General features: G+C 56.5%; 1 protein-coding gene across 16 annotated transcripts; it reads right to left on the reverse strand.

Annotated features, from left to right (window-relative positions):
- DMTN (dematin actin binding protein) lies at positions 1-27,473 on the reverse strand. 16 transcript variants are annotated; one of them, XM_032470991.1, is made up of 16 exons: positions 27,225-27,473; positions 10,955-11,010; positions 10,640-10,714; positions 10,092-10,247; positions 9,142-9,186; positions 8,718-8,817; positions 8,275-8,331; positions 7,871-8,023; positions 7,240-7,364; positions 6,550-6,655; positions 2,393-2,457; positions 2,175-2,223; positions 1,994-2,001; positions 1,744-1,809; positions 1,384-1,464; positions 1-1,255 (listed from the first exon to the last, which is right to left on the reverse strand). In XM_032470991.1, exons 2-16 carry the CDS (start codon positions 10,970-10,972, stop codon positions 1,142-1,144), a joined length of 1,218 nt encoding a protein of 405 aa, XP_032326882.1. In that variant the 5' UTR covers positions 10,973-11,010; positions 27,225-27,473; the 3' UTR covers positions 1-1,141. The 16 variants fall into 16 exon arrangements, with proteins under 16 accessions (XP_032326882.1, XP_032326875.1, XP_032326883.1 ...); XM_032470984.1 differs by having other exon boundaries at positions 10,955-11,160; positions 27,225-27,472; XM_032470992.1 differs by lacking the exon at positions 27,225-27,473 and adding an exon at positions 22,807-23,002.
- Between the last annotated feature and the right edge of the window lie 191 nt (positions 27,474-27,664).

Below are 27,664 nucleotides of genomic sequence, written 5' to 3' on the forward strand. Positions count from 1 at the left end.
TTTGGGGCCCCAATGCAACCTTTTAATTCCAAGCAGAGTCCTTCTCCCCAAGCATGATCACACACACACACAGTGGAAAGGGATGGCGGGGTCTGGGCAGGAACAAAACCCAGACCCGGGCAAAAAATATATATATAATTATATACACATATGTATTTGGAGAGAAGAAAAGCTGGGAGCGTGATTAAGGTGGGGTGTAGAGTTAGGTGAGGAAAGCAGCTAGGGGTGCCCCAATAAATTACATTCTTTAGAGAGCGTGGTGGGGGATGCACGGTGGGGGGCGGGGGTGGGACCTGGTAGCCAGGACTCTCAAGCCTGGCCTCTTGGTCCCATTCAAGGGAGCCCGAAGGCTTGGGTTCTGCCCCAGACCTGGGTGCTAGAAAGTAGCATTCTACCTGACTTTGCCTGGAGGCTGATGGTGGCCTGGGGGTCTGTATAGGCAACATCTCCACTCTAAGCCAAGGCTTCTGGGGAAGCCACAGGGCTGGAGCAAGAGCTTTGAAGCTTGGGGGTCGCAAAGAGCAGACAGGGCGAGCTGGAGGGCCAGGTGGCCTCCCTGCTGGAGGCTGAGCGCTGCTCCTGCTGGAGTCAGAGAGGCAGGAGGCTCAGGTGCAGGGCAACCTGTCCAAGGTGAGCTGCAGAGGAATGCTTGGATGCACACAGGGTCCTGGGGCTCTCTCTGCCTGCCTAGCTGCTTCCCACCCTCACCCGCATCCTCCTAGGTCCAAGGGTTCTCCCCACCCATTGGTCAGGACAGCAGCCAGGCCTGACTACCAAGTGCCATGTTCCTTTCTCATCACTCTCTTTTGGGGACCTTCCTGTGGGGGTAGGGGACAGGGAGAAGGTGCAAACATTAACTCTGTGTGTGCTGGAGTCCAGACTGGGTTTGTCCAGTGCAGTGAGGACCAGGGATGAGAGAGGTGAGAGCCCCCTGCTGGCTTATAATGGGGAAGGAAGTCCATGTCCCACAACCCCAACACTGCACAGGTCCTGCTTCCCCTTGACCTGGGCAGTGGAGCCAACCCCACCTCTGCCCCACTTCCATGCTCCCCGAGAGACGATGCTTTGGGATCCAGTGACCCCAGCTCCAGAGCTCAGAAGCAGGAGGGCCAAGGGTCAGTCATGGAGCAGGTGGGGGCCGTCAGAAGAGAGAGGCCTTTTTCTTGAGCTCGTTTCGCTTCCACAGAGCCAGCTTGCCAAACTCTTCGGGAGACATGGAAAATACCCTCGAGAAGTCCTCAGCCGACAGGTGCCTCTGTAAGGGGCACGCAGAGACCCAGCTCAGAGACGAGGCACAGCCCAGGGTGGGGCCGAGGGACGAAGGGGTGGCCCTCCCCACCGATGGGGCAGCCCCTCCCTACCCAGCACATTCCCTCTGCTCACCTCAAGCCTCATCCGATCCACACCTGGAGGCAACTTGGTCCGCCCCCTGTTGGTCACCACCAGCATTTCGTAAGGATAGATCTGGGGTGGGCGGGGAGGGGCCAGCATTAGGTTCATAGAGGTCCTTGTGAACGTAACCCCCTCAACTCCCCGGCCCCCTTATCAGCCCACAGGGGCCATGGGGCTCATGCCATCTTGCCGTCCAACTCCCCCAACTTCCCTGCTGCCCCTCCCATCATCAACCAGGTGGACCCCTGAGTGCATTCACTTCCCTGGCTTCTCCCCAAGCTGGCCCGCCCCCAGGAGAGATGGTTCTATGCCCTGCCCACCCCATCCCCTGCCTCTGCCCCTGCCCCTCACCTTCTGCTCCAGCACACAGGGCAGGGAGTTCCCCCGGTCCATCCTCCCACTCTGGCCCTCTCCGTTCTGGGGAGACCAAAGCCGCAGTGAGCCAGAGTGGGGCAGCGAGACCTCCCCAGCCTTACCCTGGGCTTCTGCCATCCTCACCAGGCAACTCTGAGGCCCCACCCACCCTCCCCCAACACTGCCAGTCTCCCTTCTGTCCGTGGCTCTGGCGCTCCATGTGTGTTCCCCTCCGGAAGGCACTCACCTGCAGGCCTGCGGGAGAGAAGAGTCATTGTTCAGAGGCAGCTCTGAGGTCAGCAGGCCTCCAGACTGCCAGCTCAGCCTCACTGACCTGCACCCACAGAGCCCTGCGCACAACGCACGTGGGCTGACCCAGAAGCCTGCCTGAGCCCCCCTCCCAGCATCAGGTCAGCCCTGCCTCTCACCTGGGCTTTCTGCCTCACTCCCAGACGGGCTGAAGTCCGTGGACTGTAGCTGGAGAGGACACAAAGGGATCAGAGGAAGCTGGCACATTCCACATCACCCCCCTTTTACCGTAAGAGTCTGCCCGCGCCCCCAGGGTGCCCAGGTGGCGCAGTCCCTCACGGGCCCCCACATGCACACTCTCTCCGCACCGTCTACGGTCTCTGTTCCGGGACCTTACCCGGCTCAGGGTGGTCCTGCCGTAGGCTGGGAGGGAAGACGACTTAGACGTTCCTGCCTGCAAGGCTGGAAGAGAGCAGGAGGCCCGGGTTCAGTCCCTTTGATCTGACAGTTACTCCTGAGAGTCATTCCCTGGGCTGCCCTGCCTGGGCCAGGGCGATGAAGGGAGGACTTGGGGGAACCCAGTGGGCCCTTCCAGCTCCTGCACGTTACCTTCAGCAGGTGACATTGTGCCGGCGGCTCTGAACTGCCTCTCTCTACTGCCTTCCCTCTCCCTAAACAAAAGTGCCCAAAACACATTTGGGCCAAACACCTGAGTATGCACACTGATAGTCAGCTAATGATAGGCAATGAGGCTCACCATCATAAAATGAACCTCTGGAATACAAAAATAAACCTATAGTTTAGTCAAAATCGGATTATTACAATTTTATTTTGAGCAGTGTTAATCATCAAACTTCAAATGCTGGACATTTTAAAACAGAAGCAACAGCTTTCCCTGCACTGTCAGCGGCTGGACGGCGCCAGCAGCCACCGGACTTCACCCTCTCGTGACCAAATGTCACTTTCCGTTTGACATTTAATAATATCGCTAAGCTTTCAAGCACTGCAGATTATAGTTCAAGAAAACTGGCTTTCAGTAAGAGGCTTTCTTAGAAAGAGTCTTAGTTTGGGCTGCTGTCAAAATTCCTTCATCTCCAGTTATTATAAATTACTGGCATTCGATAGCAGCATTTTTGTTTAAAGGGTTAGCCTGGACAGACTCAATCAGGAAAAACTGTTTTCTTCAAGCATTCTATTTTTTTTTTTTTTTTGATGGAGGTACTGGGGATTGAACTCAGGACCCGATGCATGCTAAGCACATGCTCCACCACCGAGCTATACCCTCCCCTCTCCCAAACATTCTCATAAAATATGTTATTTGGAGGTATGCTGAGAACAAAATGTGTTTGGGACACCCTCTTTTTCTCCCTTAGTGCTTCTTATTTTTGTGTAGAAAACTGTCTGCTTTTATACCGTCATTCATGATGGAAGCACTTCACTTTTGTGGTAAGTATGTATTTCTTCTTTTCAAAAAATCTTTTCAAATCTTTTGTTAACACTTTTTTTTCTTGGTTTTCTTTTGGGGTGGGAGGGAGGTAATTACGTTTGTTTACTTAAATAAAAATTAGGTTTATTTACCCAGGACCTCGTGCATGCTGTGCACACACTACCACTGAGCCACACCCTCCCCACCCAAGTGATAAGTACACATTTCTGATAGAATTTCAACCTATAAAGCATATAAGGAGATTTTTCACTCCTAATTACTTCTAAAATGATTACTTATGTTTGAAAGTGACGATTTACTTCAATGTTAAGTCAAAATGATTTGCCTGTTCATCATTGATCAGGTTCAGATTGATCAGCTATGACCGTAACCTAGGCGACCATGCGGTCATCGATCCCATACAAGTTCAGGGGTGCCAACGGTGACGGCGACGCAGACATTTCGCTATGCAACTTTGCAAGGCCAAATGGAAGTTAAAGAGCCAGTTCTGCCTGACAAGCAAATCCTAGTAGAACACAGACTGTCTCCAACCTTTTGGGCATCTGTCTGCCTCATTCTTCAGGCCTTCACTGCATACTCCATATTCTCTAAAAAGACCTGTCATAACTCTTCCCACCCACACTGAAATGCCATCCTGGTGAAATATCATTTTGGTGACTCTGTGGATGTCCCAGCCACATATGAACCTTACGGTTCTTTGAGTCCCCCACCCTAGTGGCCCTCACCTCCACTCCACAGCAGGCAACCCCTTTGAACGGCAAGCCTCTGGACCTTGTTGTCCACAACTGCTTCACCTTGACACTTGAAACCTGGGGGTACCCCTTTGTGGCCATAGCACCCTTCTCTGTTTGCAGCTTCCCCCCAGCCTCATTCCCAGCACACCCGCTGGTCAATCTCGTGGGGACCTCCAGCGTCTTGATCCCCCGCTTCCCCCTGACCTTCAATCCGTGGTCAGGTACATAGCACTCAGTATCCACCCAGGGCTCCCTTCTTGCCCACAGGCTATGGAAAGAAGTCCACCCCATGGAGGTTAGCATCACACAGACCCCTCAGCCTTGTACCAGTTCCCTTTGCCTGCAGAAGCTCTTCCAAACCTTCACCCCTTTCACCAAGCCTCCCCCTCCACGTGCTCAGCAGACAGTCTCAGCTTCTAATGTGGCCTGTTCCCAGATCCAAGTCTCCAACTCTCTCAAGGCCAGCCTCCCACTTCCTGAGGCTGGGTCTCCTTCCCAACCTCCTCCCAGCCAACCCTCCAGGAGCTCGTAATGTGAGTGTTCGCCAAAGTACAGCCCTCTGCGCCCTGCCCTTCCCTCTCCTCTCTCTGCACAATCGGAATTCTCTCACGGTCCCACCCCCAAACAGAAGCTGAAGACCCTGCCTGAGCCCTGACTCGTCCCTCAAGCTTCCGACTCAGTCAAACTCGGCTCCTACCCACATGCACTTAAAACCCAACACATCCCAAATCAGTCTCTTCATCTTCCTCCGAAACCTGCCTTTCTCATGATCTTAGCCCCAGGTTTGTTATCACCCAGCACCCGAGACAAAAATCCCAACCTGTCTCTCCCTCACCTCCCACATCCAAGCACCCACTAAATCCACTTGATTCTAGCTCCTACACAGATCTCCCTCGACTTACAATGGGGTCACATCCCGATAAACCCATCGTCAATCAAAAACGCATTTACTGCACCGAACCTACTGAGCATCAGAGCTCAGCCCAGCCTATCTTCAGCGTGCTTGGAACACTCTACATGAACCTACAGCTGGGCAGAATCACCTCTCACACAGCCGATTTTACAACAAAGCACTGAATATCTCATGTGACGTATTGAACACTGTACTGAAAGTGAAAATAGAGTGGCAGTCTGGGTACAGAATGGTGTAAGCGTATCGGTTGATTCCCATCACGATGGTGTGGCTGATGGGAGCTGCGGCTCACTGCCCAGGCCCAGTAAGCATCCCAAGAGATGACTGTACCGCATATCCCTGGCCCAGGGAAAGGTCAAAATTCAAAACTGGATGCACAGTTTCTACTGAGTGCACATTGCTTTTGCACCATCATAAAGTCAAAAAATCATATGTTGAATCATTGTAAGTCAGGGACTATTTCTATACAATGTCTGAATATTTCTCATTCCCTTTTCTCTGGACCTACGGTGTATTTTTAGCCCTTACCAGACTATTGCAAAGTGTGGTAGGCTGTCTCCAAAGATGGCCCACAACATTATCTCCCAGCCTGTGTGCCCTTGTGCAATTCCTCTCATCAAGTAGAATCTTTCCTCTCCCTTGAATCAGGGCGGCCCGGTGAGCTGCTCTGACCAGTAGGAGGCAGTAGAGGGATGCCCTGTGTCTTCCAAGGCCAGGCTGTTAGAGGCCCCGTAGATTCCAGTTTTGGGTTCTCAGATCTGCCTGTCCCCTCTCCAGCTGCCATGCTCTAAGGAAGCCCAGGCGAGCCTTGGTGATTAGTGGCATGGTACCAAAGCCCTGGCCACCGAACGGCACACTCTGTCCTGGGCAGTTCCAGGCTCCTGGAGGCCCTCTCTGCTGGCCAGGATGTTTGCTGCTCCTGGACTTTGCTCCCACACTGTCCCTGGGGTCTGCGGTGCCCTTCCCCCCACTCACTTTGTCTTGTCCTTCAAGACTTGGTTTAGCACCCCCAGCCCTTGAACCCCAGGCCCCATCACCATCCTCTCAAAGCACTCAAAGTGTGTCTCCCCTCTCACAGCATCCTTGCTGTACTGAAGCCCCAGTTCCCATGTCAGTTTCCCTGTGACCAGAAGCTAGTGGATGGCAAGACTGCAGTGTTTCATTCTTTATATCCCCGGGGCCCCGCACATGGCAGACACCCAATAAATGTTGGATAAATTAAACAAAGTTTGCTGATTCTGCTTTAGCTGGTACTACCCTTTGTCACCTAGTCCTGTTCCATGGCTGGTCCTCTTGCCCTAAGGAGAGGGTGAGCGCCTTGAGCCAGCCGTGGAATCTCCTACGCCTTTTATACCCCCAGTAGCCCAGTGCTGGGCATATGACACACAGACGCAGCAGACTATTCGATTCTGGCCTCAGGGCTTGGCCAGGCAATTCTGAGCCCCCTCGGTGGCACTCACCGGTATGAAAGGGTGTCCGATCAGGCAGAGAGCGGGTTTTCCTCCGGATAGGCAATGACTTTTCCATCTCTTCTTTCAAGATCATCTTTCCCAAGTTGGAAGTAACCTGGGGAGGGAGAACGGAAGATGGAGCCCAGGTTTCGATACTCATTTCTCAACTCCAAGAGGTTCAGGGTTGGGTCTGCCACAGGCAGGAGTGGGGACAGAGCTCCTGGGGGCTGGGTCATCCCTGGAGCCCAGGGAGCCTGTCCTTCTGGTCAGAAGCTCCAGCACATTGGGTCTGGCCACTCTCAAGAGCCAGGAGTCAGAGCTGCTGGGAGTAAGTCTGCCCCCGGGCCTCCCCATCCCAGGTCACTGTGTCCCACAAGCCCATGTCACCATCAGTGGCCGGTCCATGACTCCCTGCACCCTCCCTCCTCCTGGGGAGGCCTCTTCTCCCTTCTCCTCCTCCCATGAACTACTCAGCTGGCTGCAGCCTGGCACCGGCGGGGCCGCCTTTTGGCGCTAATGGTAAGTGACATTCCCCCAAAGCAACATGGAGTCCTTGTGTCCCTTCAGGAGCAGCAGCCTGAAATCCTGGTAAAGAAGGGGAATCTGTCATGTGCTCTTCAGACCTGAACCCACGTGGATCAGAATGGAATTTTGTCCCCAGGGTGTCCCCAGGAAGTGGATGGGGTAGCTAGACACTACCTTACTGAGCTCCTCTCTCTGGCGCTCCCTGAGAGCCTTCATCTCATCCCCGGAGTCATCCTCCTCCTCCTCTTCCTCCTCCTCTGCCCCCCTCCTTTCGGCCTTCCGCTTCCTCCACTCCGTCTCTGGGAAACACGGGTAAAAGCGGGCATGTTAGCCAGTCAGCCACTTGCTCAGCAAGCATCTGTCAGTGGCTACTTTGTGCACGTCCGGGGGCTGCACCTTGAAGGGAATGTTACAAATTATTACAATAAAATAAAAACCACGTGTTCTCGCCTTGCAGCAAAGCTGTGTGGGCAACACAAGCTCACAGGACTTAAATTCACTGGCAACCAAGACCTGGTCTTGTTTCTCTTTCTCTTTCCAGAGCTCCCATCACAGAGCCTGGGACACAGTAGAAGTCTGGCCAATGTCCGTTGAAGGGGGGACATGATGAACAGAAAGCAAGGGAAAGACTAACAAGTAGGGCCACTTACACCAAGAGCAATGGGAATGCAGGAGATGGGGGAGCAGGAGGCTGGAGGGTTCGTGCAGGTGGTGGGGGTGGGGCGTGATGGGTTCCCCGGGCTTCAACAGGGCCTATGAGGTGGTGTCTGGGCCTCCCCCTCTCTTCTCCAGCAGCTTCTCCTACCCACAACGGCCAGTGACGGGGGGCATGGCCAGTAGTCCGTCTCGATCTTGGCTGGCTGGTTGGGGTCGGGAGGCTGGGCTGCCGGGAACTTGGATGACTCGATGATGAGGTCCTCGATGAGGTGCTTGCTCTGAGGGCTGCCGCCCGTGGGCTCTATGGGGGAGGTCAGGGTCAGCCTGGGCACACCTCGCCCTGGAGGCCACCTCCCACCCCCAGCCCCCAACTCCCTCAGCTCTCCCCCTTTACACGTGTGAGATCGTGGACGTAAAAGCAACACGCAAGGCCAAGCACACGTGGCTTTCCTGCTGTTGCAAACATCTCCTCCCCTCCCCCTCCCCGCCCTCAGCACAGCCTCTCAGCACAGCGGTGGGGGGGTGGCTCAGGTCAGTCAGGGGACCCCTCACCTCTCTGCCTGTAGATGGGTGGCTTCTTGTAGATGTTAGAATCTGGGTGGGTGGTCTCTGTGGAGAGGGAGCAAGAGTGGATGAGAAGGAAGATTTGTTGTGGTGGGGAGGCTGGGTCAGTGAAGAGAACAGAGACAAATGGATTGGGAGAAGGTAGGAAATTGATGGGCTCCTTCTAAGAGCCAAGACAGAAACGGAGATCCTGGAACTGTCCTTCAAAGATCGGGATTTTTAGCACTTTTCTGTTTGGGTGGGAGGGAAGACGTAGCGGGGCCCACCATCTCTAGGAACTCTGATTGGGGTCCTGGTATCAGGGCATCTGGCCTGTTCTGTTGTGAGTGTATACCCCAGAGAGTGGGGGACTAAGAGTAAGGGGCTTGGGCTCCTGAAGGGAAAAAAAGGCCCCAGGGCAATGATGCGGCCATGCTGGCAGTAAAACCTACCAGGATGGTGGAAATGGGGCAGGCTGGTCCGGAGGGTCCCAGTGGTTCTTGGGGCTGAAGCCTGAGAGATGGTTCCAGGGGACCGGCTGTCTGCCCACACCTGTAGAGCAAAAGTGCCATTCACTGCAGCTCCCAGTCCCCCCTCCCCCCCTCCCCCATCTCTGTCCTCCCACCCTCAGAGCCCACACACCCCCAAACCCAGGGTACAGGAAGGCTGTCCAAGGACTCGACCTGCTGGTGATGCCTGACCCAGGAGAAAGGATTATATGAGAATCTGGGTCAGACACAGATGGACCAGAGCTAGCCAGTGTCAGGATGAGGCCCACTGATTCCATCACCCTCTGCGCAGTGGACGTGTTGTAGGGGCAGGGGTTGTGCCCTGTCAAGGCAGGGCTGGGCAAATGTCAGGTGCAGGGAGACTCACCTCAGGGGATGGAGGGGGAGATGTGGATTTGGGTGACAGCGAGCGCTGTGAATGGAGAGGAGGCTGGTCAGAGCCACAGGGGTAATGATTAAGCCCTAGTCCCTAGGACCCCAGATGGGTCACTTCACCCTCCACCCAACTCTGCACTGCCCAGCCAGTTTCTGAGCACCTGATCTCTCTCAGTCCTTGCCAGCTCCCAGGGCTGGCGCCTCATCCTCTCTCTACCGGGCAGGGTCCTAAGCCTTTCCCTAGGACGCATGAAGAAGCCGAAGAAGCCACAGATCTGGGAGCAGAGTGCACATGCTCCTTAGTCCAGCTGAAGGTGGCTATGGCCCTGACCTCAGAGCCGGGCAGCGAGGGGAAGGCACAAGACCCACAACATCCAGGATGGAGTCGGGCCCCTCACTGGGCTCTGAAGTCTCCCCATGGCCTAGCCCCATCTCACGCTCAGCCACGATACTACCCCTTTCTCCAGAATGGTTTATTACAGAGTACCTGGCCTATGTTTTCTCGTGCACTTGACTACCTGGTGAGGCAGACGGGTAGAGGCACCACTTCCATTTTACAGGAGGGGAAACTGAGACCACACTGCCACGCAGGTCACACTCAGCTAGGACTTCTGGCCTCCTAGTTCAGTGCTCCTGAGGGCTTTCCACAAATTTCCTGTCTGCCCCACTCCCATCTCTTTCCTACATGACCCACCTCTCCTGCTGCCGTTCAGACATGGCCTCCCATGCTCTCTACCTGGAGCTAGCCTTGGGCCTCCAGCCAGCTCTCCACGAATACTCAGTTCATCAGCTGACTAATTGATTTCTGTGCATAGTTTCTTTTTTTGTTTTGGAGTCTGGCCTCCAGGAAAGAAAGCATGAGAGGGATTCTGCATCCCACCCAGGGACAGCTAGGGGAGTCCTTCCCCCACGACCCGTCCAAGAGGACCCTCCCACCCTTACCTCCCGGCTTCTGGGCAGCTCCACGTGTTCCAAGAGAGAATAGGTAAAGTGGGGCTCGTAGATCATGAGGTCAGGCCTCTCGATGTCCAGGATGGCCTTGTCCTTGGGGATGGCAGCCAAGTCTTTGTAGGCCAGCACCTGGTTGTCCATCTTGGCCTGAAGGGAAAGGGTATGAATGGAACCGGGGTGCCAAATCCTCACCTACAATACGGGCCTTACAAGCCAGACTTGAAACTTCTTAGGAAGATAATGGGCATTTGTTTTAGATGTCAGCTCTTACAAGTTAATACTTCTCTTACTTTCATTTTAAGGGTTTAGAGAGTCACCTTAAGATGACAGTCCTTCACCTAGCACTTTAGATACGAGACAGGACAGGACCAGCAGAAGCAGGTGTGCAGAACCTTCTCTGGCTCTGGGGTTCTCTCTGCCTGCCAGCCCTGGCAGGACCGTCATCAGGGAGGCTCAGAGTGAAGCTGTCCAGCGGTGAATGCGTCCCCTCCCCTTCCCTCCTCCCAGCCTGAGGGTGCTGGTGGCCGAGAGGTACTCACCGCGATGCTGGAGGGAGAGCCTGGAACACTGGAGCCTCGGGAGGAGCTGACGCTCCCAGGGGAGGTAAGTGGTTGCTGGGGAGAGCGAGAAGGCGGGCGGGTGGGAATGTGCGTGTGTGCCAGGGCCGGGCCAGAGGGAGGGGGCGGGGACAGGGGAGGACTTCCCTAGGCCTCTGGGGCCCCGGGGTGCGGCGCCGCGGGCAACCACCAGGTGGCACCCTCGACTCCCGACGTGACCCTCCGGGGGGAGCCTGGCCCCCACCGCGTGCCCCACCCCGGCACCCTACTGCCCAGGGTGGGTGCAGCCTTGCGCACCTTCTGCAGCCGTTCCATGCAGCAGGGAGCTGGCCGGTCGGATCACTCGCGGAGCCCTGTGCGCGAGGGGAGACGACAGGGCGTCAGGCTCTGCCGGGCTCCTGGGCGCTGTGCGCTCGGGGCCGCGAGAACAGAAAGGGCGCTCCCCCGGCCTGTAGCGTCCTCATCCCTCGGTGACTCTCCACGCTGCTGGCCGAGCGCAGAGCCTGGAAGGGGAGGGAGAACGTGCCAGCCGGGTCTGTCAGGCCCCGCGATCTCAGAGGGCGGGGGTGAGGGCAGCCCCCTATGGCCCCTCGTGGCTCCGGGGAGCGGGGATCAGGCTTTCCATTGACTCAGCCCTGGGGAAAGCGAGCTCGCGTGCAGGCCCACGGGATGGGAAAGTGGAATAGCTGCACTTGTTTTTGAGCCATTGTTCTCTGGCTGGAAAGGAAATGACGGCAGGGGTCAGCCGTTCCCGGGCAGCCTCCACATCCACGCTTCGTCACACCTGCCCTGCTGGGGCTGCGGGTCAGTTTCAGGCCCAGGTTCTCACTCCCCTCGGCCTCTGCCATGGCCTCTCCCTGGCTCTGTGCTGGTGCCCTCGCTCCCTTCCCTCTCCATCTGCTGTCTACGGTGCCACCCATCTCTCATAGGGCAGGAAGTCTCACAGAGGTAGTAATAACACCAGGTGGCCACACGGGGAGGAGAGGACCGAGAGAAGCCATCTTGGTGGGAAGCGGTCAGGTCTGGGGGCTGCTGCTCTGCCCTGGGTGGGTTCCAACCCCAGTGGAGAAGGGAGGGGCGGCTGGAGGGAGCCACATCCCCTCGTGCCTGTAACTGCATGGCAATCTCACTTGCAGGCATTCCGTAAAGCACCTTGGGGCTGAGGCCACATCCCAGCTCCTCACTGTCTTCTCAGAATGCCGTGCAGAGGCTACCCTCTGAAGTGCTACTTTGCTGCAAGTCAGCGCCCCCTGGTCCAGCAGGAAGGCCTCCCCGCTGGCACCTGCTCCCTCCTTGTTCCTATAGGGAGTTGGGTCCGGTCTGCTGCAGTAGATTATGAGTTCCCTGGGGCCACAGCCCAGGTCTCCTTCCTCAGTAACTCCTTTAGCAATCCTCCCATCCTCCCTACACACCCCAGGACTGGACATACAATAACCATTCAATCAATAAACGCCTGGCTGAGTTTCCAGTGTGATAGTGGCAGGGGGACAGTCTTTCCATCTGCTGGCAATAAGCCATAGAGTGAAGAGAGCTGATGGCTACAGAAGATACAAGGAAGAGGCAGCAATAATGTAGTGGTTAAGAGCATGGACTCTGGACTGGAGTGCCTGGGGGAGAACACAGACTCTGCTACTCAGAAGCTGTGTGACCACGGGCAAGTTACTTACCCTCTCTGTGCCCCACGTGTCTCATCTGTAAAATGGAAGATAGTCATAGTACCTGTGTCATAGGGTTGCTCTGATTATTAGGGAAGTTACAACATGTGAAGTGTTTAAAACATTATAAAGTGTATGTAGAGTGTTAAATATTATTATTTCGATCTCCCCAAGGACTGATGAACTAGTAGCCATTCATTGCCAGAGAGGGTCATGAAAGACCGAGGTCACTGGTGCTTCCAATCTCGTTACCTGTTACTTTGTATCCCTGCCAGTTTTCTGCTCACTGTTTCTCCACCACCAAACCGCCTACTCGCCCCTCCAAGCAGCCCTCACGCCTGCTCTCCCGCTTTTGCGCATGCCCTTGCACTATGCTCGTCTCCCAGATCCCATCCATCCTTTAAGGGCCATCCTAAACCTTCCTGCTCTGGGGGGGGGGGGGGTCTCTCCTATTATTCCAGTCCTCACTGATAAACTCTTCTCTGAATTCCAGTGGGACTTAAAAAGGGAACCCTGTAACTCAGCCCTTCATTATATGTTGCCTGACATGTTTTTTCATTATGATTGCTAACTTCTGGAGGGCAAAACCAATAATAATAGCTATCATTTTTTGAATGCTCATGCTGGGCACTTTGGTAAGCACTTTACGAGGATTGCTTTGTTTTAACTTCACACCCCCGCCTCAACATCTTTATAAGGTAGACCCATTTTACAGATGAGAAAACTGAGGCTCAGAGGTTAAAAACTTGTCCAGAGTCGTGGAGGTGAAAATGACTGGGTCTTCAGCACTAGCATGGTTCATAGTACCTACCTACTACCGTGTCAGGTTCACTGTGGACATAGACTAGCATTTGCCACATTTCTCAAGTCTTTTTGGAATTCTAGAGCCAAGGCTTCTCCAAGATGAGACTCTGGCCATCAGAGTCACACGAGGTATTTGGTGCCCATGGAAAGGCTCCATTCCAGAGCTTCAATCCTTCTCTTCTTTTCTTAACATTCATTTTTGTAACGCTTTTAACTAGGTGTCTGAGAACCACAATAAACATACTCAAAGAGTTGTTAGCTCTGTTTCATCCTCTTTCGTCTTTACTTTGGTAACACACATTGTCAAACTAGCTATGTACTTGGCTTAGCCCTAGAGGCACATATCCATCCATCCATTCATTCACCCACTCACCCATCTACCCACCCACCTACCCACCCATCCATCCACACACTCATAATACATCCACCCACCCAGTCATGTATTGTTTTACCCATCCATTCACCAAATACTTTCTGAGCACTTATTCTGCAATGACCACAGAGCAACACGCTGTGGTTAAGTCTTACGGAGAACAGAAAGAAGAGTCAAAGAAGCTAAGCTGCCCCTCCAGAAATGAGGCCATGTATGTAGATAACACCCATGCAAAGAGGAAAATCACATGTGCCAGATAAGATAGTATAAGGAGCCATGAGAGGTCACGGGAAAGAGGGATCACTCCTGCTGGGGTGTCAAGAGGGGAAAATAAAAAAAGGTCTCTTAGAGGAGGAGATGTTTGAGGTAGACCTTGAAAGATGCCCAGTTTGAGAGCATGAACAAACTCAAAAAGCGATCCTTGAAAGGGACATCAGCATGAGTGAAAGTGGAGACTGGGGGAAGCACTGGGTCAGTCTGCGGACAGCAAATATGGCTGCATCGTGGGGCTCAGCCAGTGAGATAGGTTTGAGGCAGGAAGCTGGGGACCAGACTGGAGAGAACTTGAATTCAGATTAGGGAATTCTGATTGTAATTGGTGGGCAACTAGGGCTATGGAACGCTTAGGAAGTTTTTAAAACAAAGAACTGATGGATCCGAGCAGTGCTTTGGGAAAATGGATCTGGCTGCAGCCTTAGACATGGATGGGACAGATTTGTGAGGGTCTAGACTTGGGCACCGGGCTGAAGATGGAAAGGGTGTGAAGTGGGAGGAATCCTGGAGGCAGAATGTGCAAACCAGGACTTGATCTGGAGACTCTGCAGGGGAGGAGCAGGTTGCAATGACGGGAGAAGGGGAAGCAAAGAGTTCACTTTTTGCCAGGTTGAGGGTTAGGTGGGAGCAGTAGGTGAACAGGGGGCAGGTCAGAAATAGATCTGTGAGGCAGCTGAGCTAGAGGTGGTAGGTAGTCTGCACATGAGGTTGCCAGCGGAGAAAGAAGGTCAAAAACAGCTCCTGGGAAACACATAGGCACTGGAAGAAAAAAAGAGCTGGAGATGGCATGACAGGGGGTGGGGATGAGGAAGACTAGATGGCCAATTCCTTGAGGGGCTGAGAGTGTATCTAGTGACTCTGTATTTTCAGCAAAGGGCCTACTACAAAGTTAGTCTGCGATAAATATTGAGAGAAAGGATGGAGGGGGGAGGAGGGAGGGGCTGAGAAAGAACGTCCCGAAGCCAAGAGTCCATCGCCCAGAGAAGGCGAGACATGTGGAAAGGAGTGACAGTTGGCCAGTTTGGATGTCAAGGCCTGGTGGCCTCTGAGAACATTTGCAGAGCAAGAGTGAGGGCTCCTTGTCAGGGATGGGGGGCTGGGAGGGCTGGCCAGGTCACACAGGCAGGGGAAGGTGCACATCTAAGAAGTGTGACATAGGGCAGGAGGTTGGCTAGGAGAGTAACTCTGGAGGAGGTGAGCTGGGCTGAAGGTTTTTCAGGAAAGTGGAGACTTGAACACATTTGTAGGCAGTGCAGAGGGAAGAGGAGAGAGAAACTGTGGCTGCAGGACATGGGGGAGGGAGCAAGATCCCAGCAGGGGAGAGCGATGGCATCCAGGCCCAAGTGAAGGACTGCCTTTGGGAGGAAAGCACCAGCTTCCCTGAAAAGAGAGGAAAGGGGAAGGTGGGAACTGCAATCCAGGGGATATTAGAGGTGGCTGATGGCAATCGGGGGCTTCAGGTTTCCCAGGTAAAGTGAGAGCTAAGGTCATCTGCAGCCCTCACAGGTGGGTTAGGCCGAGGCAGAAGAGAGCAGAAAGGTTTGGGAGGGTCTCGGTGGGGACTGTGGACGGCTGAGCAGGCCAGAGAGAACTGAGAGCTTCCACGTGTTCTGGAGCCTCGGGCTGAACCTGGGGGTGGCCCAGGCTCCCTCCCCTTGAACACAAGCTACCAGTGGGTTTCGAGTGGGGCAGTGACCGCCTATCAGAGTAGTCACTGCCCAGGGAGAGAGGGGAGGGGTCTACGGTCACGCACTGAGTTCTACACTCACACGAGCACAAACACTGTCCCAAGGGCGCAGCCACACGGTTCAGAAAAATGACGTCTCTGCTCTGTCCCATGTCCCACCCCCACACCCCGCCTTCTTCTCCACAGCCTCCTGCCCATCCCCTGGGCTGGGTCTCCTCGCCTTCTGCCCTGAGCCACATTCCTTCAGGAACCTGCACACCAGCGCTTGATGTGTTACAAAGCAAGCTCAGAAAATTCTTCACGTGTTACCCTTCCAGGGACAATAATTTGCATTTTAATTTGGGGCTAACCTTAAGGAGTGAAGATCTGGTGAAATTTTAAGCCAGCAGGGAAAATGTTTTGGGGTGCAGTAGAGGGTGTGTGTGTGTGTGTGTGTGTGTGTGTGTGTGTGTGTGTGTGTGTGTGTGTGTGTGTGTGTGTGTGTGTGTGTGTGTGTGTGTGTGTGTGTGTGTGTGTGTGTGTGTGTGTGTGTGTGTGTGTGTGTGTGTGTGTGTGTGTGTGTGTGTGTGTGTGTGTGTGTGTGTCACGCCCGCGACCGTTTACTCCGCCCACGCGTAGCCCCGCCTCCAAAGCGCATTTCCGCGCAGGTCCGCACCGGCTCTCCCCGCCCTCACCGCGCGTGCTCCCGCCCTCACCCCCTCTCCCATTGGAGCACGCCCATGGTCTTTGCACTTGCGCTCCCGGGTCCCGGCCACCTCCCGTGGACAGACCCAGAGGGCAGGCTGCAGCAGGAAGGGAGGGCGCAATGGGAGGAAAGGGAAAGGGCCCAGGTGGCGGAAGGGCCATCTCAGCTGCCTCGCGGTTCCTCGTCCTTCCATCTCCGCCCCACCCTCCCCCAGCTGTGCAGTCGCGCCTTATCTGAGCCCCCAGCCCGGCCCCGCCTCACACCGCCCGCCCCGTCTCTATGGCAACTAGAGCCGCTCAGCCCGGGCCGGGCCGGGTGATAAGGCCCGCCCCCCATCCTCGCGGGCGCCCGCTCCAGGTAGGGGCTGAGCCCGCTGTCGCTCCCTGGACTTGTGGAAATGAAGGCTCCACCAGTAGAACCACAGCCCGGGGTCCTCTAGTCCAGCTTCCCTTCCTGTTCTAAGCCAATCACCACTTGCTCTGACCAGGGACTTTCACCCATCCTCTCTGGCTTCACACAAGCCCACATCTTCTCTATTTAGAACTGGGGCAAATGTAGCTGAGAAATTGACTTGCCAAAGAGGCACCCCCTCAACCAAGTACAAGCCGCGCTGGAATTCCTACCCAGGCATGTCTCAGGTCAAAGCCAATGAATGCTTTTTTCAATGGGTCCCCAAAGACCCAACTTCAATCTGAACTTGGGGTCCCGTATGCTAACCTTATGCAGTGGAGCCACCAGAATCCTACTTGCTGGCCTGTGGACAAGGAGCAGAGAGACTGGAGGATTAGGGCTCTGTGCCCCAGGGCAGGGTCAAGCTAGGCTGGAGGCTGACGGTGCAGATGGTAAATGAGTTACGAAATGGGTGAACTGTCCCCGTGGGCTGGGGTCAGGTGGGCAGGGGTTCTGCCGCTCTCCGTTTTCTCCAGTTTCATTCACCGTGTGCTTGCCGGCCTCAACCCCTCAGGATCTCTCCAAGCTTCCTCCAGATCCCTCCTTGCTCCTTCTGCTTTCCATTCCCTTTTTCTTTCCTTTCTTCATCTTTCTTCCCTTGGCTCTGTTTCCCTTTCACCCTCTCCCCCTCCCAGCCCCACCCCCGCAGTTACTGTGGCAACAACTCAATGCCAGAAATAAAGGCAGGATCCAGCTAGGTCACCAGTTCCCAAAACAGCATCCCAGGGTGGAGAGGGGAAGGGCGGGAGGGAGCAGACCCGCCCAACAGGGGAGGCCCCAGGCGTACTCTGAGGGTGGGGTCTACGTGTGCAAGGGGAGGGGGCACCCACGATTGCCCAAAAAATTGCCCTGCTCCTGGCCAGTGGTTCATCTGAACGTCCCTCACCTCTGCCAAGCCTGCGCCTTTTCTAAAGCTGGTGAAGCACCCACTCCCTCCTCTTCTCTCATTTTTTCCTGCTCCGCTCGCCCCCATTTTTTTTAACGTTTTTTATTGATTTATAATCATTTTACAATGTTGTGTCAAATTCCAGTGTAGAGCACAATTTTCCAGTTATACATGAACATATATATATTCATTGTCACATTTTTTTCTCTGTGAGCTACCATAAGATCTTGTATATATTTCCCTGTGCTATACAGTATAATCTTGTTTATCTATTCTACATTTTGAAATACCAGTCTATCCCTTCCCATCCCCCGCCCCCCACTCGCCCCCGTTTTTAAGCCCTGTTCTATCTGCTAGGTCTAGGGTTGGCATTCCTCTAATGTCAACACTGAACAGCGCCCTCTCACACTCTGGTGAAGCATCAGGCAGGGGCAGGTGGGCCCAGAACCTGGGTCCGGGGTTGGGAACCCACTTACTCAAGGCTCTGCTCCCCCTTTGCTTCTGATGACAGCAGAACCTACCGGGCCAGGCGCCCCCGATCCTCCCTTCCTCCTCCACACAAATATGCATCTAGTCTTCTGGTTTCTCTTAGATCTTGGGTTTTTTACCCTCTCTCTGCACGCCACCCCGCCCCCGCCGCCGCAAGAGGCCCCTCTTTCTGTGTCCTGGCCCCCACCAGCCCCTCAGACTTTCTTGGTCCTTAGCTTGTTCCTGGCCTCTATTTATAGCTGGTCCTTTTGGCAGGTTGTGGTGTCACTTGTACAAGCTGGACTGATAGGGCTCGGCGAGATGCACAGAGACTGCCTCCCAAACTCAGCTTTCTGAGCCTTGGGGGCATCCCTAGTCTGGTCTTTACACACACACATGGGCTCTGAAAGAGGAACTCCTCAGACCTGCACCCCCAGGTGGACAGCCTGGTGCAGGTGTTAGGCACTTGGCTCTGGCAAGGCCGGCAGCACAGAGGCAAGACACACCCGTGGGCACAGGCCCTTCACCCACAGAGGCAGAAGAGCCTCCGCTGAAACACAGTTGCAGAACGCATGCATCCTGCTTGCAAGATCACGCCCGCACTCTCCCAGCCAGGCCCCCACAAGCTGACACACAGTGCCTCTGACACCCACTCACACCACCCACCGATCCTCCCCTTGGCTCCCGTTCTCCACGCTCACAGCCACCCGCACCACGTGCTACACCCCCTCCCCAAGCTGTGCACGTGGACGGCAATGCACCAGAACCCCCGTTTACCCATCCCGTGGGGGCGTCCCGTGCCCCCTCCCTTCCCAAAGTGAGACCGCCTGACTTCTTGTAGACCAGTCCCCACTCCCCTGACTCTTGCACCCTGGCAATACAGTCCTCTGGGAAGGAAACACCTGGTGCATCTGCCCGGGAAAGGGTTCTTGGCCTGCTAGGCCAAGGGTGGGGGAGAGCCAGCAAGGGGGCCTGCGTGTCTGCTCAGCCCCCAGCCCCTTCAGGCCCTTCAACGGCCTGCACCAGGAGAGCACCGCGGTCAGACCTGCAGCCACGCCCTGCCGCCCAGCCTCATTCTGCATCTGGCCAGCTAGGAGCTAGAAGGGGGCTCTTCACGTCCCTACCCGCAAGAAGCACACCCCACACCAACAGCATTCAGGCTTCTGAGTGAACTGCTCCCCCCTCAAGAGCATCTGTGGCGTGGTGGCAATCCCCCCCCACCGGGTCATTCAGCAAAGAAGGAACAGATCCCCACCTAGTCCGGCACCCCACCCCCACCGCCCCATCAGCGCAGCTAGGTGGAGGGGCACTGAGTGGCAGCATGGAACACCCCAGCCCCTCTTCCCCAAATCAGAAGGGGGTTGGATCAGATCAAACCCAGCTAGGGCCAGCCGCCCAGACCCATTCTCCCACTGAACGAGGGGCCACAGCTGACCCCTCCCCAGGGGGTCCCTGCCACCCGCTAGAGCCTCGCTCCCAGGCAGGTGTTGTGGCCAAAGTGCCCACAGAGGGGAAGAGAGGCGGGAGACCCCGCCACCTACCTCTTCCCAGACAGTGTGGCCCAGATGGTGAGGCCCCGCGGCGGGGACAGGGGCGGACGCAGATCCCGGGGCTGCGGCTTTCCCTCAGAGCCCAGGTAACCGGCGGCTCTTCCAGGAACCCAGCGTGCTTTCCCGGAGCACAAATAACAGGAAAAAAGCCGGCTTGCGGTGGGTGGGCGGGGAGCCGGCGAAGGAGGGGACCTACCCTTCTGGGCGCCCACCTCCTCGCCCCCACAGCCGCTTCTCCGCAAAGCCTGGCGCTCGATGCCCGGGCCGATCCCCGGGCGGGCGTGTGCGCTGGTGGGCAGTCCCGGCGGGCGGCGGGCGGGCCGCCGGCTCCCCCCGCCCCCCCCCCCACCTCCCGCTGATAGCGTGTGGCCGCCGGCCCGAGGGTGTGTGTTTGTGTCTGCTCTTCCACCTCGCTCGCCGCAGCTCAATCCATTTCAAACAAGAGGAGCATTAACCGGGCATCATGACGAAGCAGAATCGGAAGCGGACTCGGCGGCGAGCCGCTGGCCTTTTCCCCTTTCCCACGCCCACCCCCACCCTTGCAACACTCCCGCTCACACACACTGCCCCTGGAGCCTCCTAGACGAGCAGAGTTTGAGTAAGAGGGGAGGGGTCTCCACTGATAACAGAGGGGTGACGACAGCTGGTTTCTCCAAGCACCTGCATCTCCCACTCATCACCTAACAGCAGGCCCAGAGGCCTCTGGGGTCCCTGCCTCCCCGGGGTGCTAAAGCGCATAGGTGGCCAGGGGCAGGGGTGTGGGCTGGATGCCAGGATTGGTTAGCCAAGGATTAACCCTCTCCAGGGGAGCGATGAAGGAGAGGATTCAAAAAATCAAGTCCTCAGCCCAAGAGACTGGGCTGGCCTTTCAGTAACTCGAACCCCTGGGAACTGCAACAGAGCACAGGCCTGTCGAGTGAGAAGGACCCCATCTCTCTCCCAGGGCAGCGTCTTCAAAAGAGAACTTCTTGCTAGGTGATGCCCAGGTCCCAGCACAGAACCATGGGGATGTGCCTTCCCAGTCTCTAGGAAAACCTCCACCCCTCCAGGTACCTGTCATTGACCTTTTGGTTCCCTCTGGGCTCAGAGCAGAGCCTGATTCACTTGTGCCCCGCGGGGGCAGGGGAGGGAGCCCAGCCAGCTGACCCTGGCCGTGACCCTGGCCTCCTCTCCACCTCCGCCAGACTTGCCTACCTAGGCAGCCCTTGCTGTTGCCCTGGTAACCGCTGCCCACAGCCGGTCAGCTGATGGTATCAGCTGTCGTTGGGAAAATCTAGAATCTGGGGAGGGGGCTCTGGGGTATCTGAATGGAAAAATCACAGGGGGAGGGTCTTGAGGGGACAAGTGAGAGTGTGTCCTGGGACCTCTTTCTCAAAGAGAAAAGGAGAGAAGGGGACAGGGAGGGACAGGAAGGGAGGGATGTGTCTGGGTTAATGGAGAACAGAGAAGAGTGACTCCTGAAGGATGGGCTCCAGAGAGAGAGGAGAAATGAAGAAGGCAGGTGGCTGAGTGGCTGGGGAAGAGGGGAAAAGATCCCGGCTTAGCTGCTGGATGTGTGGTGGAGGCCCTGTGGAAAGGTACTAGAAAGCCTGAAGGTGGAGGAGAAACAGGCTCCACTGATCCATGAGAAAAAGGCCAGGAGGTGATGCAGGAGAGGGTGCGTGTTTGATGTGGCCAGAGGGGCCAGAGTCTTGGTGGAGGGGGCAAGACAACCAGCTGGGCCTCTCAGCTTTCTGTCCCTTCAGCTTCACCCTTGCTGCCCTGGCCCCACCCGAGTCCTGCGCAGCCTCCCTCCCCAACTCTAGGAGACGAAGTGCCAGGTAGCCCTTCAGAATTCCTGATTTTTCCCAAGACTTCAGTTCCTTTCCTGCTTTCACACGCCCCCCCTCGCCCCTCCACAGACCCTATCGTAGATTTGCCTTCCGGTGCAAGGGTCCCCAGAGGTAGGGCTGGAATGAGTGAGCTGTCGCTGAGGACAGTATTCAGAGGCCTGGAATGAGGTGGCTCAGGAGGAATGGGTGGGAGTTGCTGGGCAGGGAGGAGGGGAGCATTCTCAGGGAAAAGAGCACACAGGATGGAGTGAGGGGGGAAGCCAAGAGGAAAGGGCAGTGGCGGGGAGGGGAAGGTTCTCCCGTACCTTCAAGGACCTGGGGTGTGGGGCAGGAGCACGGCCACTTCCTCAGTGACATACACCTCCATCCCTCGGCGCATCTCCTCTCCGCCTCCCGTTGCCAAGACAACCTGCCAGCTCAGCTGAGGAGGCAGCAGCGGCAGGGAGGGGGGAGGAGGCAGCTGTGGCTCCTACTGCCTCTTCTTCAGTGATGGAGGGAGGGGGCCTCAGTGCTGGGGTGGGGGTGGGGGAGATTCGGGAGCCAGGGGCCCCCCACTGAGCCCCACCACCCTCCCCTTTCCTCTCTTTCCATAAGCCTCTGGGATTGTCTCTGAGAGTAGCCTCAGGAGAACCCTAATTCAGGGTGAGATAGCAGGTCGGTCTTGGGGAGTGAGGCAGCACTGGGCCATGGCCCCCATTCCAGAAAGCTCAGTGTGGAGTTGGGAGGAGTGATAGGAACAAGGGAGGGATGGCTTATGTTGGAGGGTCAGAGAGGCGTCTGGCAGGAAGCAGAGGTCTTGGGCATGGCTGGACCCAGAAGTCTCCCTGCCCCCGCCTCTGCTGTCTCTGAGCCCCTCCTCCCAGCCCCAAACCCTCTCATTCCCCTGATCTAGAGGAAGGTCAGAGCCTGGGACCGTGCTCTTTTGATCCCATAAGGCCCATTCCCACTGCCCCTCACTCCGTAGGAATGTTTCTCCACGGGGCGGGCAAACACCTTGGGCAGAAGAGTCTCCCTTAGCTGGCTGGCCCCAGAACCAGGGCAATCGCAGAGTTAGGGCTCCCTCTGTCGACCTGAGGCTTGGTGGCTGTCAAGGTCATTCTGTGCTGAGCGATCCTGAGATATATGTATGTGTGTGTGTGTGTGTGTGTGTGTTGGGGGGGGGGTTGGGAGGGCACAGCCAGGCCAGAATACCCTTCCCTCACCTCCCAGGCTCTGTCCCCATCTGCCTCACCTGATGGGGAGACTTGCTCTGTCTCCAGCCCCAGCCTCCTGGGAAGGCCCCAGACTTTTCAAGGCCAGCTGAACGGCCGAGTCTTCCCCCACTGCTTGCCTGCCTCCCCATCAGGCTGGGAGGAGAGAGTAGGCAGGATCTTCCCCCCAAAAGCAGGCAATGCTGAGCAGCAGGAGTGTGCGAGCCTCAGCCCAAGGGCGGGCGTCCTGGACGCCGCTCAGTCCTGCTCCGCAGCTGCTAGTAGGAAGAGCGTACCTTTAGGCTCAGGAGTGTCTTGAGGCCTTAAGGATAAGCATTTGCATCCACAACAGGGGGCTGAGGCTTCTGCCCCTCTCAGGCCGGTGGTCCCAGGCCCAGGATACCTAGTTCTTGGCTCCTTTCCCCAGCAAGGTCACGGGTGCCAGATGCCCCGACTGGACACCAGCCCTGCCGCCTGCCCCCCTCCCCAAGGCCTGGGCAGTAGGTTTCTCTGTCCTCTCTCTGTCTCACTCCAGTGCCCCTTGCCCCGCCCCGTGCACTGACCTGCCGGAGAGGAGGTCTAAACATTAACTCCTGGAGAGGCTGGCTAGGGCACCTGGGCACCTAAGAAGGGACAGTGACAGAGAACTGGGCCAGCAGAACAAAAGAAGGGACAAGGGCCTTCAAGTGAGCCTTTCTCATCAGAGTTTGGACACCATATCCCCTCACTCTGAGCACTGGACTTTCTGTCTCCCCGATGCCAGAGCCTCAGCCCCCAGCAGCTGCACCAAACCAGCCTCTCCCCCAAACCCTGACCCCACAACTGCACCTGGTCACTCCCCTTCTCCAAACCCCTCACTGTTTCCTCCCTGTCACAGCCTAGAGACCAAACTCTCCAAAATGTGACCCAATCCTTTCCTGCCACTTCTCAACACAAACTTTCAGTTCTAGCCAAACCTATCAACTGCTCACCTTCCCCCAGAACAAACCTCATTATTTTCCTGCCTCAAAGCCCTTCTTCTCATGCTGCTTTCATTCTCAATATTCCCCCCTTTCTGGGTCTTCTCTGCTAACGGAAATCCTGCTCCTTCTTCAAGATCACACAAATCTCAGCTCCCTGACCCAGTACCCTCACCCCAGGTACATCCTGGAACCCACCGTGCCTGGTAGAAGAGTGGAGAACATCCCAGTTGAGGTATTAAAGACAGGCGAGAATCTGGACTGTGATGCTCACTGCTGCCACTATGGGTGAGTTAACATCTCTGAGTCTAAGCTGCCACACATGACAGGGGAATAATCTCAGCCCCTAAATGAGGGGTGCCATGTGAGCACACCTGAGTGCTGCCTGGCACATCCTCGGAGCTTGGTACGCATCACTGTCCTTATTTCCAATAGTTCTTAACTCCCCTTTCATTCTTTGGGGATGTACCAAATGCTGCTTTGCTGTCTTAGGGGTAAAAGATTTCTGAAAGTCCACAAAAGACCTGCCTTTTAATGAGTTTCTCCCTTCAGTTAAATTTCAAGTGTCTTGAGAGCTTGTTAGGGGATGACACACTATCGTGTCCATCTTTTTTATTAACTGAAGTGCTAGCAGAGTGGTCATATGTTGTAAGGAATATATAAATATTTGGACTAACTGTTTAGGTCTCCCCGCTGCCCAAATCCACCTAAGGCTGGACTAGGGCAGGATTCTGGCTTCTCATTCTGCCTCCAACTTAAGGGACTGCATGGTGCTAGGCCAATGGCCAGTGACTTCTTTCTGGGCCTTCAGTTGGTGTATTGCCTCATTATATACTTACTCTGTATAATGTACCATGCCGGGTAGGATGGGAGAGGCAAAGACTGACTAGTTCTACACCTGAGGCACTTGCTGTCCAGCAGAACCATGACAGGAGCATCAACAAGTTCTGGACAAGCCATGATATGTGCCCCAAGGCAAGAGCAGGTCAGTGGCTGGAGGGACTGGGGCAGCGGAGAGGGCCACTGCCCCCGGGAGAGTGAGGAGTGGATGTGGAGCCGATGGCTGCATTCTGGAGAAGGGCATGCTAGGCGGTGGGCATCTCAGTGAGCAAAGACGGGCACAGTGTGCCTGTGGGTGGTAAGGGGTGCAGTTTTGCCAGCGTTTTGAAGGGGATCCGGAGGGATAGGGCTGGGAGGGGGGCCTGGGCAGGGCTGGGCAGGGTCTTGAAAGCCATGCTAAGGAGTCTGCTAGTGATGGCATGACGTGGGCAGAGCTGTGGTTTATGGTAAGGTGAGCTGAACAAACCGTGATGTCCTGGAGTGTGTGTGTGTGTGTGTGTGTGTGTGTGTGTGTGTGTGTGTGATCAGAAGGCAGAGAGACCACTGGAAAGCTACTGCAGTCACTGGGACAGATCCCAGTGAGGTCTGGCCATGGTGCAGGGCTCCAGATTTGGAGGAGAAAGCAGTTGTTTATAAAGGGGATGGTAGTTGAGATGCAGGTTTGCTCAGAGAGACAGGAAGAACAGAGAGAGAAGAGAATGGCAGAAATCTCAGGGCATGTTTCTGTGGAGAGGAGCCAGGAAACAGAAGGAAGAACACTCCTAGGGCAGGTGAGAAGGGTAAGAGTTTCAGGGACAAGTGGTCTTCCAAGGTGCCCAGGGATGTGAGGCTGAGGATGGGTGACTGGGAAGTCACCGCCAGCGGAGCCCGAGGGACAGGGTTGAACAGAGTGACATAAGTAGGAGCCACTCGCTTGGACATGAGTGGGCTTTCCCCGTGCGCGTCCTGCTTCGGCTCCCCTCTGCCTCATCTGGCTGTTTGGAGGACAGGACAAAGCAGGGGTGATCAGTATGCAGGCTGTTCTTAGCTGGAGTTTTTGGGAATGCTGAACAGGCACAGGATTTGAGGCATGCCACCGCCCTCCACCTGTCACACTGTCCCTGAGAATGGATGCGTTCATCTTCCCCCACGTCTTCCTGCGCTGTGTCCATCCCCATCTGCACACCTGCTTAGAGCCTTGGGGCACCCAGAAGCAAGCAGGGTTGCTGTAGCCAGCTGCCGGCTGTCTGAGGTCCCCTGGGAAGCCTCCTTCCCACCACAGGCACAGACAGATCCTTTAAATCACCCCTGAGGCCCCATTATTAGAGACCCATCCCTTTGCCTTCTTCCTTTCAGCACCTTGAAACCATCTCCAGGTAGGAGGGAATGAGCTGGACAGACTTCCCCAGAGCACAAGAGGCCCCCTGAGTGTGGAGCCTGGACTCGGCAGAGGCACGAAAAGCTGGGGTGAGACAGCTCGGAGGTCCACACCGGGGACTCAAGGCCACAGGCGGGCATCAGACCGGCCAGGCTCAGGCTGGCTCAGGCTAGGACGCTCTCTGAGACAGCACAGGCTTCCAAAGCTGCCTTCCTCCCTCACCCTTCCCCATGCTCTGTCCCTCCCTGCCAGGTCTCACCTCAAAAAGCAAGAAAGGAAACAGTGAGGGCTTTCTGGAGCCGGCCCCCAGAGGCCTGTCTGTGCTGGGGAGGTCAAAGAGAGGGTGGGAGGGGCCGGAGAAAGGCAGAGAAGAAAGCAGAGGCGAGACAAAGGGCCCCGTCCACCTTTGAAGCTGTCTCTAACCCCAGCCAGGGAGGGGTGGGGGTGGGCCTGAGAGCCCGGCTAGGGGGAGGCAGTCTAGAGTTTTAAAGAATGTCTCAAATTCCTGCGGAAATCAGAGGGATTGTAAGAGCACCCCCTCGCCAGCTACCTCCTTCCCAGCCCCCTCCCCCGGCCCCCAAGTCCAGTCCTCCACACCTGGGGGCCCCAACCCTTTATCCTCAGGTAATTGCTGGGCGTGGCCTGTGCCTCGAAAATCCCATTGAACTCGCCAGTTATCAGCTGTGGCTCCAGACCACCCTCCCTACACACCCCCCAGAAAACGGCCCCCAGCACGTTTCCCGCAGTCTTCGCCGGGATTAAGACCCTTTGTGACTGGGCCGGGGGGAGACGAAAAAGCAACCTGATGAAAAGCAATTATGACAAGCTGGAGGGAGAATGGCCCGCGGCCCGGAGCCCTCCCTCTTGGCGGTGCAGTCTAAACTGCCCGGAACTGGGGGTGTCAGGCTGGGGTCCAGTCCTCACCCAGGGAGCGGTGAGTGACCCCGCACCTCCATCAGCTTGGACAACGCCTCGCTCACCCCCCTTTTGGACTAGACCAGCCCCCTCTCCCAGTTCTTTTCTTATTTGTGGGCCGCTGTTGGGAGAAGTGGGGAGAAGGGGTGTCTTTCTTCCCCTTTCTTCTCTCTCCAGAATCCCTCTCCCCAACATTTTCTCAGAAAGGCGAGGGAGGGGAAACTGAGGCCGGGCGTCCATCCGCAGAAGGGAGGGCTCAGTGAGGCGTTCACCGCGAAAAGCAGAGGAGGGGGCGCTGCCGGGAAGGGCCTCCCCCTGAACAAGATGAAAAGCCACGGCAAAGGAGGAAAGAGGCGGGTTTTATGGCCTCTTAGTTCCACTCCCTAAATGCACACCTGGAGGCGTCTGGAAAGCCCACCAGAGGCGCTCTGGGCGGGGAAGGGGGGCCGAGGACCGCCCCTCGCCCTGCCCGCCCCCACCGCCACCCCCAGGACGCCGCCTCTAATCGCGACCACCGCACCCCCCCCCCACCAAGGTGCGGCCCCCGCCCCGCCCCCCGCGGGGACCTGGGCGCTGGGGACACACTCTCGCCCTCCCTCCGCTTCCGCCCGGCCTCCTCTCCTCCCCCACCCGACCTCCTCACCGGAAAAAAAGCAATCTGGCTCCCGGCGAGGAGGCTGCAGCGCCCGCGGCCGCCCGGCCCGGCCGCGGAGGCTCGGGCCGGCCCCGGGACTGGGGCTCCTGCGCCCCCGCAGGTAGCACGGGACGCGCGGTGCCGCCAGGAAACCCGAGCCCGCGGAGGAGGGGCGCGCCCCGGGCCGCCAGCCGCCCGCGGGGAGCGGAGGTGCGGGGCCTGCCCGGCCACCCCTTCCCGGCTTCCCCTGCCCCGTGCCCTCTGTCCCCTGCCCTCCGGGGACGTGCGGGCCCGGCCTGGCCTCCACCTGCCGCGTCACGGCCCGGCCTGCCCGCTGGCCTCCTCTCCAAGGAGCAAGTTTGTCCCCAGTTCAGTTACGCAGTTGGACTGCCCCCCACCTTCAGATAACCTGTTTGCTGGAAAATGGTTTTATTCTGGGGCTGGGAGTT

Source organism: Camelus ferus, chromosome 31, assembly GCF_009834535.1.
Source record: "Camelus ferus isolate YT-003-E chromosome 31, BCGSAC_Cfer_1.0, whole genome shotgun sequence".
NCBI classification, from domain to species: Eukaryota; Metazoa; Chordata; class Mammalia; order Artiodactyla; family Camelidae; genus Camelus; species Camelus ferus.

Coding starts and splice junctions, on each gene's coding strand:
- DMTN (XM_032470991.1), bottom strand. Junction 7,365..7,870: donor CCCGTCACTGGCCGTTGTGG/GTAGGAGAAGCT, acceptor CGTGTTTCCCAG/AGACGGAGTGGAGGAAGCGG. Junction 2,224..2,392: donor GCAGGACCACCCTGAGCCGG/GTAAGGTCCCGG, acceptor TGTCCTCTCCAG/CTACAGTCCACGGACTTCAG.